This window comes from Suncus etruscus (genome assembly GCF_024139225.1).
Source record: "Suncus etruscus isolate mSunEtr1 chromosome X unlocalized genomic scaffold, mSunEtr1.pri.cur SUPER_X_unloc_2, whole genome shotgun sequence".
NCBI classification, from domain to species: domain Eukaryota; kingdom Metazoa; phylum Chordata; class Mammalia; order Eulipotyphla; family Soricidae; genus Suncus; species Suncus etruscus.
Genome location: NW_026060315.1, coordinates 517,198 through 531,726, shown reverse-complemented (window position 1 = coordinate 531,726; position 14,529 = coordinate 517,198). Strand labels below are relative to the sequence as shown.

General features: G+C 42.4%; 1 protein-coding gene across 1 annotated transcript in view; it reads left to right on the top strand.

Moving 5' to 3' along the window:
* Positions 1–10,394: 10,394 nt before the first annotated feature.
* Positions 10,395–14,529, top strand: part of MXRA5 (matrix remodeling associated 5) — a 19,900-nt gene continuing 15,765 nt past the window's right edge. The window contains exon 1 of the mRNA XM_049767811.1: positions 10,395–10,646. Within this exon, the coding sequence (XP_049623768.1) occupies positions 10,395–10,646 (252 nt within the window). The remainder of the gene's footprint in view (positions 10,647–14,529) is intronic.

Here is a 14,529-nt window from a genome sequence, read left to right as displayed (position 1 = left end):
GGGCCACGCGGCCCCCCGAAAAAAGGTGGGTGCCTCGGGGGGGGTCTTCTCGGGGGCTCGGAAATTGGGAGCATTATATTTTTGTCTCTCTGTCTCTCTGTCTCTCCTCTCTTTGTTTCCCTGTCTCTGTTTTTCTCTGTTGTTCCTTTCTCTTCCTGGTTCTCTCCGGCTCTCCTGGTTTCTCTTGGTCTCTTGGTCGGTATCTCTGTCTCTGTATCTCTCTCTCTCTGTGTGTGTCTTTATCTCTCTGTCTCTGTCTGTCTCTGCGTCTCTCTGGTTTTTGTCTCTTCCTGGTTCTCTCTGTCTCTCCTGGTTTCTCTTGGTCTCTTGGTCGGTATCTCTGTCTCTGTATCTCTCTGTCTCTCTGTCTCTGTTTCTCTCGGGTTTTCTGTCTCTTCCTGGTTCTCTCTGTCTCTCCTGGTTTCTCTTGGTCTCTTGGTTGGTATCTCTGTCTCTCTGTGTCTTTATCTATCTCTCTGTCTCTGTCTGTCTCTGCGTCTCTCTGGTTTTTGTCTCTTCCTGGTTCTCTCTGTCTCTCCTGGTTTCTCTTGGTCTCTTGGTTGGTATCTCTGTCTCTGTATCTCTCTGTCTCTCTGTTTCTATCTCTCTGTCTCTGTCTGTCTCTGCTTCTCTCCGGTTTTCTTCTCTTCCTGGTTCTCTCTGTCTCTCCTGGTTTCTCTTGGTCTCTTGGTCGGTATCTCTGTCTCTGTATCTCTCTGTCTCTCTGTCTCTGTTTCTCTCAGGTTTTCTGTCTCTTCCTGGTTCTCTCTGTCTCTCCTGGTTTCTCTTGGTCTCTTGGTTGGTATCTCTGTCTCTCTGTGTCTTTATCTATCTCTCTGTCTCTGTCTGTCTCTGCGTCTCTCTGGTTTTTATCTCTTCCTGGTTCTCTCTGTCTCTCCTGGTTTCTCTTGGTCTCTTGGTTGGTATCTCTGTCTCTGTATCTCTCTGTCTCTCTGTTTCTATCTCTCTGTCTCTGTCTGTCTCTGCTTCTCTCCGGTTTTCTTCTCTTCCTGGTTCTCTCTGTCTCTCCTGGTTTCTCTTGGTCTCTTGGTTGGTATCTCTGTCTCTGTATCTCTCTGTCTCTCTGTCTCTGTTTCTCTCTGCTTGTCTGTCTCTTCCTAGTTCTCTCTGTCTCTCCTGGTTTCTCTTGGTCTCTTGGTCGGAATCTCTGTCTCTGTATCTCTCTGTCTCTCTGTCTCTGTTTCTCTGGTTTTCTGTCTCTTCCTGGTTCTCTCTGTCTCTCATGGTTTCTCTTGGTCTCTTGGTCGGTATCTCTGTCTCTGTCTCTCTGTCTCTCTGTCTCTGTTTCTCTCTGCTTGTCTGTCTCTTCCTGGTTCTCTCTGTCTCTTGGTTTCTCTTGGTCTCTTGGTCGGTATCTCTGTCTCTGTATCTCTCTGTCTCTCTGTCTCTGTTTCTCTCTGGTTTTCTGTCTCTTCCTGGTTCTCTCTGTCTCTTGGTTTCTCTTGGTCTCTTGGTTGCTATCTCTGTCTCTCTGTGTCTTTATCTATCTGTCTGTCTCTGTCTGTCTCTGCTTCTCTCTGGTTTTCTGTCTCTTCCTGGTTCTCTCTGTCTCTCCAGCTTTCTCTTGGTCTCGTGGTCGGTATCTCTGTCTCTGTATCTTTCTGTCTCTCTGTCTCTGCTTCTCTCGGGTTTTCTGTCTCTTCCTGGTTCTCTCTGTCTCTTGGTTTCTTTTGGTCTCGTGGTCGGTATCTCTGTCTCTGTATCTCTCTGTCTCTTTGTCTCTGTTTCTCTCTGCTTGTCTGTCTCTTCCTGGTTCTCTCTGTCTCTCTTGGTTTCTCTTGGTCTCTTGGTCGGTATCTCTGTCTCTGTATCTCTTTGTCTCCCTGTCTCTGTTTCTCTCTGTTGTTCCTTTCTCTTCCTGGTTCTCTCCATCTCTCCTGGTTTCTCTTGGTCTCTTGGTCGGTATCTCTGTCTCTCTGTCTCTGTTTCTCTCTGCTTGTCTGTCTCTTCCTGGTTCTCTCTGTCTCTTGGTTTCTCTTGGTCTCTTGGTCGGTATCTCTGTCTCTGTCTCTCTGTCTCTGTTTCTCTCTGCTTGTCTGTCTCTTCCTGGTTCTCTCTGTCTCTCCGGGTTTCTATTTGTCTCTTGGTCAGTATCTCTGTATCTCTCTGTCTCTCTGTCTCTGCTTCTTTCTGGTTTTCTGTCTCTTCCTGGTTCTCTCTGTCTCTCCTGGTTTTCTTGGTCTCTTGGTTGGTATCTCTGTCTCTGTCTGTCTCTGTCTCTGCTTCTCTCTGGTTTTTGTCTCTTCCTGGTTCTCTTTGTCTCTCCTGTTTTCTCTTGGTCTCTTGGTTGGTATCTCTGTCTCTGTATCTCTCTGTGTCTCTGTCTCTGTCTGTCTCTGCTTCTCTCTGGTTTTCTGTCTCTTCCTGGTTCTCTCTGTCTCTCCAGCTTTCTCTTTGTCTCTTGGTTGGTATCTCTGTCTCTCTGTCTGCTTCTCTCTGTGTCTCTGTCTCTTCCTGGTTCTCTCTCTTTGTTCCCATTTCTGTCTTTCTTGTCTCTCTATCTCTGTCACATCTGTCTCTCTGACTCTGTCTCTTTCTGTTTCTCTTTGTCTCTGTCTCTGTGTGTCTCTCCATCTATCTCTACTTCTCTTTGTCTCTCTCTGTCTCTCTGTCTATGTCTCTCTATCTCTGTCTCTTTGTCTCTCTGTCTCTGTCTGTCTCTGGTTCTCTCGGTTTTCCTGTCCCTTTCTGTCTGTCCTGGTTTGTCTTTGTCTCTTGGTCAGTATCTCTGTCTCTGTCTCTAACTCTGTTTCTCTGTCTCTGTCTTTCTGTATCTTTCTGTCTCTGTTTTTCTGTTTCTCTGTCTCTGTTTATCTCTCCCAGTTTCTCTTGGTCTCTGTCCCTCTGTCATCTCTCTGTCTTCATATCTCTATCTCCCTATCTTTATCTCTCTGTGTCTCTCTGTATTTCTCTTTGTCTGTGTGTCTCTGTCTGTCTCTGTTTTTCTGTCTCTCCTGGTTTCTCTTGGTCTCTTGGTTGGTATCTCTGTCTCTGTATCTCTCTGTCTCTCTGTCTCTGTCTCTGCTTCTCTCTGGTTTTCTGTCTCTTCCTGGTTCTCTCTGTCTCTCCAGCTTTCTCTTTGTCTCTTGGTTGGTATCTCTGTCTCTCTGTCTGTCTGCTTCTCTCTGTGTCTCTGTCTCTTCCTGGTTCTCTCTCTTTGTTTCCATCTCTGTCTTTCTTGTCTCTCTATCTCTGTCACATCCGTCTCTCTGACTCTGTCTCTCTGCTTTTCTGTCTCTTTCTGTTTCTCTTTGTCTCTATCTCTGTATGTGTGTCTCCATCTATCTCTACTTGTCTTTGTCTCTCGCTGTCTCTCTGTCTCTCTATCTCTGTCTCTTTGTCTCTCTGTCTCTGTCTCTATTTCTCTCGGCTTTCCTGTCCCTTTCTGTCTCTCTGTCTCTCTGTCTCTCTTTGTCTCTGTATGTTCGTCTTCTCTGTCTCTCTATAACTCTGTCTCTCCATCTCTGTTTCTTTCTGTCTATCTCTGTCTCTGTCTTTCTGTCTCTTTCTCTCTTTCTCTGTCTCCTGGTTTCTCTTGGTCTCTGTCTCTCTATCTCTCTCTTTATCTCTGCTTCTGTCTATCTCTCTGTTTTTCAATCTCTCTGTCTCTCCCTCTCTGTTTCTCTCTGTTTTTCCTGTCTCTGGTTCTCTCTGTCTCTCCTGGTTTTTCTTTGTCTCTTGGTCGATACCTCTGTCTCTGTCTATCTCTCTGTCTCTCTCGGTGTTTCTCTTTGTCTCTGTCTCTACTTCTCTCTGTTTCTCTGTCTCTTCCTGGTTCTCTCTGTCTCTCCTGGTTTCTCTTGGTCTCTTGGTCGATATCTCTGTCTCTGTCTCTCTGTTTCTTCGTCTCTTTCTCTCCCAGTTTCTCTTGGTCTCTGTTCCTGTCATCTCTCTGTCTCCGTGTCTCTATCTCCCTATCTTTATCTCTCTGTGTCTCTCTCTGTATTTCTCTTTCTCTGCGTCTCTGTCTGTCTCTGTTTTTCTGTCTCTCCCAGTTTCTCTTCGTCTCTGTCTCTGTCTCTGTCTCCCTCTCTTTCTCTATCTCTCTATTTCTCTGTCTTTCTGTTTCTCTCTGTCTCTCCGGTTTCTCTTGATCTCTGTCTCTGCCTCTCTATATCTCTCTGTGTCTCTGTCTATCTCTGTCACTGTCTTTCTGTATCTCTCTCTGACTCTCTTTTGTCTCTTTCTCTTTGTCTCTGTCTCTGTATTTTTGTCTCTCTATCTCTATTTATCTCTATCTCTCTCTGTCTCTCTATCACTTTGTCTTTGTTTCTCTCTGTCTCTTTCTCTGTCTATCTCTGTCACTCTCTGTCTCTCTCTGTGTTTCTATCTCCTTATCTCTGTCTCTGAATATTTGTCTCTCTATCTCTGTGTCCTCTCTGAATATCTCTCTATCACTCTGTCTCTGTCTCTTTCTTCTCTCTCTGTCTTTCTGTATCTCTCTCTGACTCTCTTTTGTCTCTTTCTCTTTGTCTCTGTCTCTGTATTTTTGTCTCTCTATCTCTATTTATCTCTATCTCTCTCTGTCTCTCTATCACTTTGTCTTTGTTTCTCTCTGTCTCTTTCTCTTTCTCTGTCTATCTCTGTCACTCTCTGTCTCTCTCTGTGTTTCTATCTCCTTATCTCTGTCTCTGAATATTTGTCTCTCTATCTCTGTGTCCTCTCTGAATATCTCTCTATCACTCTGTCTCTGTCTCTTTCTTCTCTCTCTGTCTTTCTGTATCTCTCTCTACCTCTCTTGTCTCTGTCTCTGTATTTTTGTCTATCTCTATCTCTGTCTCTCTGTCTGTCTATCACTTTGTCTTTGTTTCTGTCTCTTTCTCTGTCTATCTCTGTCACTCTCTGTCTCTCTCTGTTTTTCTATCTCCTTATCTCTGTCTCTGAATATTTGTCTCTCTATCTCTGTTTCCTCTCTGAATATCTCTCTATCACTCTGTCTCTGTCTCTTCTCTCTCTGTCTTTCTGTATCTCTCTCTACCTCTCTTGTCTCTTTCTCTTTGTCTCTGTCTCTGTATTTATGTCTCTCTATCTCTATTTATCTCTGTCTCTCTATCACTTTGTCTTTGTTTCTCTCTGTCTCTTTCTCTCTTTCTCTGTCTGTCTCTGTCACTCTTTGTCTCTCTGATTTTCTATCTCCTTATCTCTGTCTCTTAATATTTGTCTCTCTATCTCTGTTTCCTCTCTGAATATCTCTCTATCACTCTGTTTCTCTGTCTCTGTCTCTTTCTACCTCTCTGTATCTCTGTCTCTCAGTCTCAACTGTATTGGGGGGGAGCATGTGGGATGCCGGGGATCGAACTCGGGGTCTTCCGCTCGAACCCCGTACACCCCAAAATCTTCGCACCCGGTTCTAACTCTCATCTTTCCGTCCCCAACTTGCAGCAACTGGGTCGCCCGCCGGCCGAAGGGATGCTCCGAAAACAGTGCTCCGCCCGCGTCCTCGAATTCGCTCCCATTTTTGGGGTGCAGGAAGAGGACCGAAAGCCGGGGACCCAGTAGGACTTGGGGGGGCCGTGGGAGATATTATTGGGGCGTCCCGGCCTGTCGCTTCTACGAAATCTGCCTCAGCCGAGCACTGTGCGAGCGAGCAACGCGCGGGTCTGTGTGCGAATCGCCCCGGCACCCCGAAATTGTGCTGAACCCCTAAAGTTCTGCCTTCCAAGATGGGGGGAGACGGGACCCCCCACACACACGCGCACCACCGACCAATCCTCCCGTAAAGTCGACGCCGGGACGGCGACGCCAGGGTGTTGCGCTAACCACTGAGCCGTCTCTTTGGCCCCAACTGGGATTAAAGGGGGGGATCGTGTATTGGAGGAGAAATAACGGGGTGCGCGTGGGGTGTACTTGGGGTCGCACCCCGGCTTCAAGGAGTGGGGGAGAGAGAGATTTGGAATGCCACGCTGTCTCTCTGTATCTCTCTGTCTCTGTTTGTCTCTGTCTCTTTATACCTCCAATTCCTGGACCCCACCCCCCGATTCATTAATTAATTAAAAACAAAACAACTAGACCCAGAGGGAACCCCAAGTGTGGCCCCCAAAATAAGTAAATAATGCAAAGAAATGGGAGAAAAAAAACAAAAATGGCCTCAAATGCAAAAATCATGCAGATTTTATGCAAATTTATGCAAAAATATGCAAATGTACAGACTTTGTGTATTTGTTTGCTTTTGTTGTTGTGTGTTGTTGTTGTTTATTGTTGTTGTTGGTTGTTGTTTTTGGCTATTTTTCTGCACTGGCGGTAAAAAGAATACTCCTTGCACGCGGCCGACCCGGAAGACCCCCAGGTTGGATCCCTGGCATCCCACATGATTTCCCCCTCATGTGGGATTTCAGTGATTTCTGAAGCCGGGGGTCAGTCCAGAGCACTGAGTCAGGAGTCAGCCGTGAGCACTTGAGCACAGAGCCAGGAGCGAGTCCCAAACCCAGAGCTAGGCATCCGCCGTGAGCACTGAATTGGGCGTCTGTCTTCTCAGAGCGCAGAGCCAGCTGTCAGCCCTGAGCACCGCCGGAGGGAGTCTTGCACAAACAAACAAACAAAAAGTCTGGGAAAGCCCGGAGAGTAGTTTGGGGGTTGGTGGGGTGTCTCTCTGTCTGTCTCTGTGTCTCTGTCTGTGTGTCTGTGTCTCTGTTGTCTGTGTGTCTCTGTGTCTCTGTCTGTGTGTCTCTTTGTCTCTATGACTGTGTCTCTGTCTCTGTGTGTCTCTGTGTCTCTGTCTATCTCTGTGTCTCTGTTGTCTGTGTGTCTCTGGTGTCTCTCTTGTCTGTGTGTCTCTGTGGTGTCTCTGTTGTCTGTGTGTCTCTGTCTATGTGTGTCTCTGTCTGTGTGTCTCTGTATCTCTGTCTTTGTGTCTCTGTTGTCTGTCTGTGTCTGTGTCTCTGTGTGTGTCTCTGTGTCTCTGTCTGTCTCTGTGTCTCTTGTCTGTATGTGTGTCTCTGTCTTTGTGTGTGTCTCTGTGTCTGTCTGTCTCTCTGTCTGTGTGTCTCTGTTGTCTGTGTGTCTCTGTCTGTCTGTGTGTCTCTGTGTGTCTCTGTGTCTGTCTGTGTGTCTCTGTGTCTCTGTCTCTGTGTATCTCTGTGTCTGTCTGTGTGTCTCTGTTGTCTCTCTGTCTTTGTGTCTCTGTTGTCTGTCTGTCTGTGTCTCTGTCTCTGTGTCTGTTTCTGTGTCTGTGTGTCTCTGTCGGTGTGTCTCTGTCAGTGTGTCTCTGTGTCTCTGTATCTCTGTGTCTCTGTGTGTCTCTGTCTCTATTTTTGTGTGTCTGTGTCTCTGTTGTCTGTCTGTGTGTCTCTGTGTGTTTGTGTGTCTCTGTCAGTCTGTCTGTGTGTCTCTGTATCTCTGTCTCTGTGTGTCTGTCTGTCTGTGTGTCTGTGTGTCTCTGTCTGTGTGTCTCTGTGTGTCTCTGTCTCTGTGTCTGTGTGTCTCTGTTGTCTGTGTGTTTGTGTGTCTCTGTCAGTCTGTCTGTGTCTCTCTGTCTCTGTGTGTCTCTGTCTCTGTGTCTCTGTGTGTGTCTCTGTCTCTGTGTCTGTGTGTCTCTGTTGTCTGTGTGTTTGTGTGTCTCTGTCAGTCTGTCTGTGTGTCTCTGTCTCTGTGTGTCTCTGTCTCTCTGTCTGTGTCTCTGCCTGTCTCTGTCTCTGTGTCTCTGTGCCTGTCATTTCCCTGTTTCCTCCTCTTTCCTTCCAGCTAGCCGCCTGTCTTTCCTAATCCCCAACAAAATCCCTTTTCCCAAAAAATCGGGGTGTCCCCCCCCCCGGTCGTCGCCATGGCCTCTATTTTGGGGGGGTCCCCCCTTCCGCAGGCCAGGGACCCCCCCCAAAATCCCTTTTCCCTCCCGCAAGTGTCTTAATGTCCATCTCCCTCAGGGACGGGGGGGGGGCAGTGCCTTTTTCGGGGTGTCTCCCCGTCTTCCCTGCACCCCAAAAATCTCTGATTTTTCTGGGGGTGAAAGAGGCAAAAAAAATAAATAAAAGTCCACAAAAGAACGAAATCACTGTGATTTGCATATTTAAAAATCTTAATTTATGGAAAGCGGTTCTCGATTTTTTGGGGGGTTATTTCATTATTTTTGGGGGGTGTCGATATCCAATAAAAAATGTTTGTACCTCTTTTGGAAGTCTTTGTTTTTTTGGGGGGGAACCCCAGTTTTGGAGATATCTCGGGGTGTCTGTCGAGGTGCTGCGAGTAAGGAAAAACCGAGCCCCAATATTTCGATATTGGGGTTCGATGGAGGTGTTCGTTTGCATAAATTTGCGTGCCGGCGCTGGCAATTTGCATAACGTAGTTTTTTGTGCTGTTTTCATGTTGTTTCACGTTTTGTGTCATTTTAAAATGTTTTGTTCTATTTCATTTTATTTTAGATCTTTTTTCATCCTTTTCTATTTTTCGTGTTCTTTCATTCCGTTTTCTCGCATTCGTTTCTTTTACTTTCTTTTCTTTTCTATTTTGTTTATTTTATTTTATCCTATTTTTTTTTTCATTTTATCTCATTAATTTATTTTACTTTCTTTTCTATTTTGTTTATTTTATTTTATTCTATTTTATTTCATTTTATCTCATTAATTTATTTTACTTTCTTTTCTATTCTGTTTATTTTATTTTATCCCATTTTATTTCATTTTATCTCAATTTATTTTACTTCCTTTTCTTTCTTTTCTTTTTTTTATATTTTGTTTATCTTATTTTATCCTATTTTATTTTATTTTATCTCATTAATTTATTTTGCTTTTCTATTTTGTTTATTTCATTTTCTATCTTATTTTATTTCATTTTATCTCACTACTGTATTTTACTTTCTTCTCTTTTCTTTTATACTTTATTTAATTTTACATTTTATTTCACTTTATTTTTCTTTAAATTTTATTTCGTTTTCCTTTTTCATTCTATATTTTGTCTTATTTAGTTTTATTTTATTATTTTTATTTTACTTTACTTTTTATTTTATTTCATTTGACTTTATATATTTTACTTTATTGTGTTTTATATATTTTTTTATTTTATTTCATTTGTTTTTCCATCTTGCTGTGTCTGTTTCTCTGTCTCTCTCTCTGTTTCTTGTCTCTGTCTTTGTCTCTTTTTTCTCTCTCTGTCTCTTTACCTCTATCTTTCTGTCTCTGTCTCTCTGTCTCTGTTTCTTTCTGTCTCTGTCTCTTTGTCTCTGTCCCGATTCTCTCTGTCTCTGTCTTTGTCTCTTTTTTACTCTGTCTCTTTACCTCTGTCTTTCTGTCTCTGTCTCTCTGTCTTTGTCTCTTACTCTCTGTGTCTCTGTCTCTGTTTCATTCTGTCTCTGTGTCTCTGTCTCTGTTTCTTTGCATCTTTGTCTCTCTGTCTCTGTTTCTTCTTTCTGTCTCTGCCTCTCTGTTTCTTTCTGTCTCTGTCCCAGTTCTCTCTCTGTCTCTGTCTTTGTCTTTTTTTTTTCTCTGTCTCTTTACCTCTGTCTTTCTATCTCTGTCTCTAAACCTAAACTTTGAGGTGCAGGGAGATGGACCCCGGTTCATTTTAACAATGAAACCCAACCAGAAAGCACTTTGTAAGCCAATAAGTTAAAATGTAATGAAAATAAAAACAAACAAAAATATAATTTTTTAAAAGTAAAAAAGCCCCCCCCCAAAAGTCTTCTAGTTCCTAAGGGTTTTGGGGGTAACAGAAATAACTGGGTGGGGGGACGGAATGGGGGGTCTTGGGCAAAGGGAATTAATTTTATGGCTGAATGGACATAAAAATAAATCCTAAAATATATATATATATTACTTATATATTTTTATATTTTATATATTTTTAATGAAAGAAAAATTCCCAAATCTGCACAAGGCAGGTCTGGAAGGTGGAGAGATTTCTTGCAAAAATAAATAAATAAATAAATAAATAATAAAAAATTCAATTTATTTTTTTTAAAAAATTGAGAATCTTTGTGATATTTTTGTGGCCTTTATTTTTCCAAGCCAAAAATAAATAAATAAATAAATAAATAAATAAAAAGTAAATTCAGCTTTTGGTTCAAATAAAACCAATAAATTTCATTTCCAAAGCCAAATTCTTTGCTTTTTGGAGCTAATTTGTGAGATTTTAATGCCAAAATGTCTTTTCTTGCAAAGAATGGAAGGGCAAAGATTGCTTGGAGAAGGACCAGGAAGACGCCATAGGGTTGTATGCAAATGAGGGCTTGTAAAACAGCCAATCAGATGCCTCCGGGGCTCATACAAATGAGGCGGAACAGCCAATCAGGTTCCGGTGGGCCTATGCAAATGAGGCTTGTCAAACAACCAATCAGATTCCTTCGGGGCTCATGCAAATGAGGCGGAGCAGCCAATCAGGTTCCGGTGGGCCTATGCAAATGAGGCCTGTCAAAGAACCAATCAGATTCCTTCAGGGCTTATGCAATGAGGCGGAACAGCCAATCAGGTTCCGGTGGGCCTATGCAAATGAGGCCTGTCAAAGAACCAATCAGATTCCTTCAGGGCTTATGCAATGAGGCGGAACAGCCAATCAGGTTCCGGTGGGCCTATGCAAATGAGGCCTGTCAAACGACCAATCAGATGCCTCCGGGGCTCATACAAATGAGGCGGAACGGCCAATCAGGTTCCAGTGGGCCTATGCAAATGAGGCTTGCCAAAGAACCAATCAGAGCCCAGGTGGGCGGGTGCATTCCGCTCTCACAACAGGAATAAGAATTCTAAGCATTCATCCAATATCTACCCCGCCCCCGTCCTCCCAAAAATTGACCCTTGCTGGATTCCCAGCTGGCATACAGATGTGGTGACCTTTGAACCCTGGAGGTGGGAGACATTTTCTGCCATCTCTGCACAAATCTGTTCCCCTTTTGGGGGGAAACTTCTGGAAACATCAATCCATCTTTTCATCCCACTGTCCATCCATCCATCCATCCATCCATCATGCATTCATCCACCCATCTCTCTCCAGTCACCCATGTATCAACCCAATTATCCATTCACAAATCATTTCTTCACCTTACTCTCCATCAACCATGCTTTCATCTCTACACTCATCTATCCGCATACCATTATCAACCCATCCATCAATCATACATTCATCCATTGGCCAATCCATTCATCTCAAAATCAAGCATCCATTCCATCATTTGTTTACCCAACATATCCAATCTTCCTTTGTCCATCCACCCATCCATTCATCCATCCACCCATCCATCCATTTATCATTCATCCATCCATCCACCCATCCATTCATCCATCCACCCATCCATCCATTTATCCATCCATCCACCCATCCATCCATTTATCCATTCATCCATCCATTTATCCATCCATCTATTCACCCATCCATTCATCCATCCATCCACCCATCCATTCATCCGTCCATCCACCCATCCATTCATCCATCCATCCACCCATCCATCCATTTATCCATTCATCCATCCATTCATCATCCATCCATTTATCCATTCATCCATCCATCCACCCATCCATCAACTCATCCATTCATCCATCCACCCACCCATTCATCTATCTATCCATCCATTCATCCATCCAACCATCCATCATGCATTCATCTTTCCATGTATCCATCCATCATTCATTCATCTTTCCATTTATCCATTCGTCATTCATTCATCTTTCCATCTATCCATCATTCATTCATCTTTTCATGTATCCATCATTCATTCCATCATGCATTCATCTTTCCATGTATCCATCCATCCATCATGCATTCATCTTTCCACTTATCCATCTATCCATCATTTATTCATCTTTCCATGTATCCATCCATCATGCATTCCTCTTTCCATGTATCCATCTATCAGTCATTCATCTTCCCATCCATCATTCATTCATCCATCATTCATTCATCTATCAGTCATTCATCTTCCCATCCATCATTCATTCCATCCATCATTCATTCATCTATCAGTCATTCATCTTCCCATCCATCATTCATTCCATCCATCATTCATTCATCTATCAGTCATTCATCTTCCCATCCATCATTCATTCCATCCATCATTCATTCATCTTTCCACCTATCCATCCATCCATCACTCATTTATCTTCCCATGTATCCACCCGTCCATCATACATTCATCTCTCCATCCATAAATCTCTCCCATCAGTCATTCCCTTATTCATTCATTCATTCATTCATCCACCCATTTCTCTGGCGTCTGTCATTGCTTCTTTTTAAGGTTTTGGTACTTTATACAATCTCAGGGAAATTTGTTTCTGATTTATTTTTTTTTTGATTTATTTTATAACAACTCACTGAATAGTTTCTGCGTGTAGGAGAAGTCCTCGGACTATTTTGATTTTTCTTCACCAAAAGCAGGAAGCCATAGAATTTTTATTATTTTTTTACTTTAAAAAAAATCTGGAAAAAATCTAAACGGAGGATGGTCCAAACAGCCAAGTCATGAAGTTTGAGCTATTTCTAAATTGGGAAAAAAAAGGAATTTCCTGAGCTGTCCTCTTTTCTTTTTTTTTTTTTTTTCCAATTTTATTTCTTTTTCTAATTTTGTATTTTTAGGAAATCAGTTTTGACTCCCGGGACTGGAACAAAAATGTCATCGCTGTTTCCTCTCATCTGTCACCCTCCTTTCGTCCGGATAGAGTTTAATTCATACAATATGCTGTTTTTAGTAACAGTTTTATTCACGTTTTTAAACCCAGGAAAACATTTCAGCACAGGAAAGCAATGGAAAGGATAAACTTCTGTTTTTCCAATCCTGACACAGGGATATATTTATATAAATATTGTATATTGGGCCCAAAGAGATAGCACAGCGGCGTTTGCCTTGCAAGCAGCCAATCCAGGACCCAAGGTGGTTGGTTCGAATCCCGGCGTCCCATAGGGTCCCCCGTGCCTGCCAGGAGCTGTTTCTGAGCAGACAGCCAGGAGGAACCCCTGAACAATGCCAGGTGTGGCCCAAAAAACAAAAAATAAATAAATAAATATTGTATATTATAGACAGATAGATAGATAAATAAATAGATAGATAGGAGGGATGGATAGATAGATAGATGATAGATAGATAGATAGATAGATAGATAGATAGATAGATAGATAGATAGATAGATAGATAGATAGATAGATGGTTGGATGGATGGATAGGAGGGATAGAGGGATGGATAGATGATGGATGGATGGATAGATAGATAGATAGATAGATAGATAGATAGATAGGTAGGTAGGTAGGTAGGTAGGTAGATAGGTAGGTAGATAGATAGATAGATAGATGGATGGATGGATGGATGGATGGATGGATGGATGGATGGATAGATAGATGGATGGATGAATGGATAGGAGGGATAGAGGGATGGATAGATAGATGGATGGATAGATAGGTAGATAGATAGATAGATGATAGATAGATAGATAGATAGAGAGAGAGAGAGATAGAGAGATAGATAGATAGATAGATAGATAGATAGATAGATAGATAGATAGATAGATAGATAGATAGATGGATGGATGGATGGATGGATGGATGGATGGATAGATAGATAGATAAGTAGGTAGGTAGGTAGGTAGGTAGGTAGGTAGATAGATAGATAGATAGATAGATAGATAGATAGAGGGATGGATGGATGGATGGATAGATGGATAGATGATAGATAGATAGATAGATAGGATGGATAGAGGTATGGATGGATAGATAGATAGATAGATAGATGGGATGGATAGAGGGATGACGAGTAGATAGATAGGAGGATAATGGGATGGGTAGATAGATGGATGGATGGATGGATAGATAGAGGGATGGATAGATAGATAAATGGATGGATGGATGAATGGATAGATAGGATGATGGATAGATAGATGATAGATAGGAGGAATAGAGGGATGGATATATAGATAGATGGGAGGGAGAGAGGAATGGATGATAGATAGGAGGGATAGAGAGATGGATGTATAGATAGATAGATGGGAAGGATAGAGGGATAAATGGATAGATAGGAGGGATAGATAGATAGATGGATAGGAGGGATAGAGGGATGGATGGATAGATAGATAGAGAGAGAGAGATAGAGATAGATAGATAGAGAGAGGGATAGATGGATGGATAGATAGATAGATAGATGATAAATAGATAGATAGATAGATAGATAGATAGATGGATAGGAGGGATAGAGGGATGGATGGATAGATAGATAGATAGATAGATAGATAGATAGATAGATAGATAGATAGATAGATAGATAGATGGATGGATGGATAGATGGATGGATGGATGGATAAAAGGATGGATGGATAGATAGATAATAGATAAATAGATAGATAGATAGATAGATAGGTGGATGGATGGATAGATAGATAGATAGATAGGATGGATAGAGGTATGGATGGATAGATAGATAGATAGATGGGATGGATAGAGGGATGACGAGTAGATAGATAGGAGGATAATGGGATGGGTAGATAGATGGATGGATGGATGGATGGATAGAGGGATGGATAGATAGATAAATGGATGGATGGATGAATGGATAGATAGGATGATGGATAGATAGATGATAGATAGGAGGAATAGAGGGATGGATATAT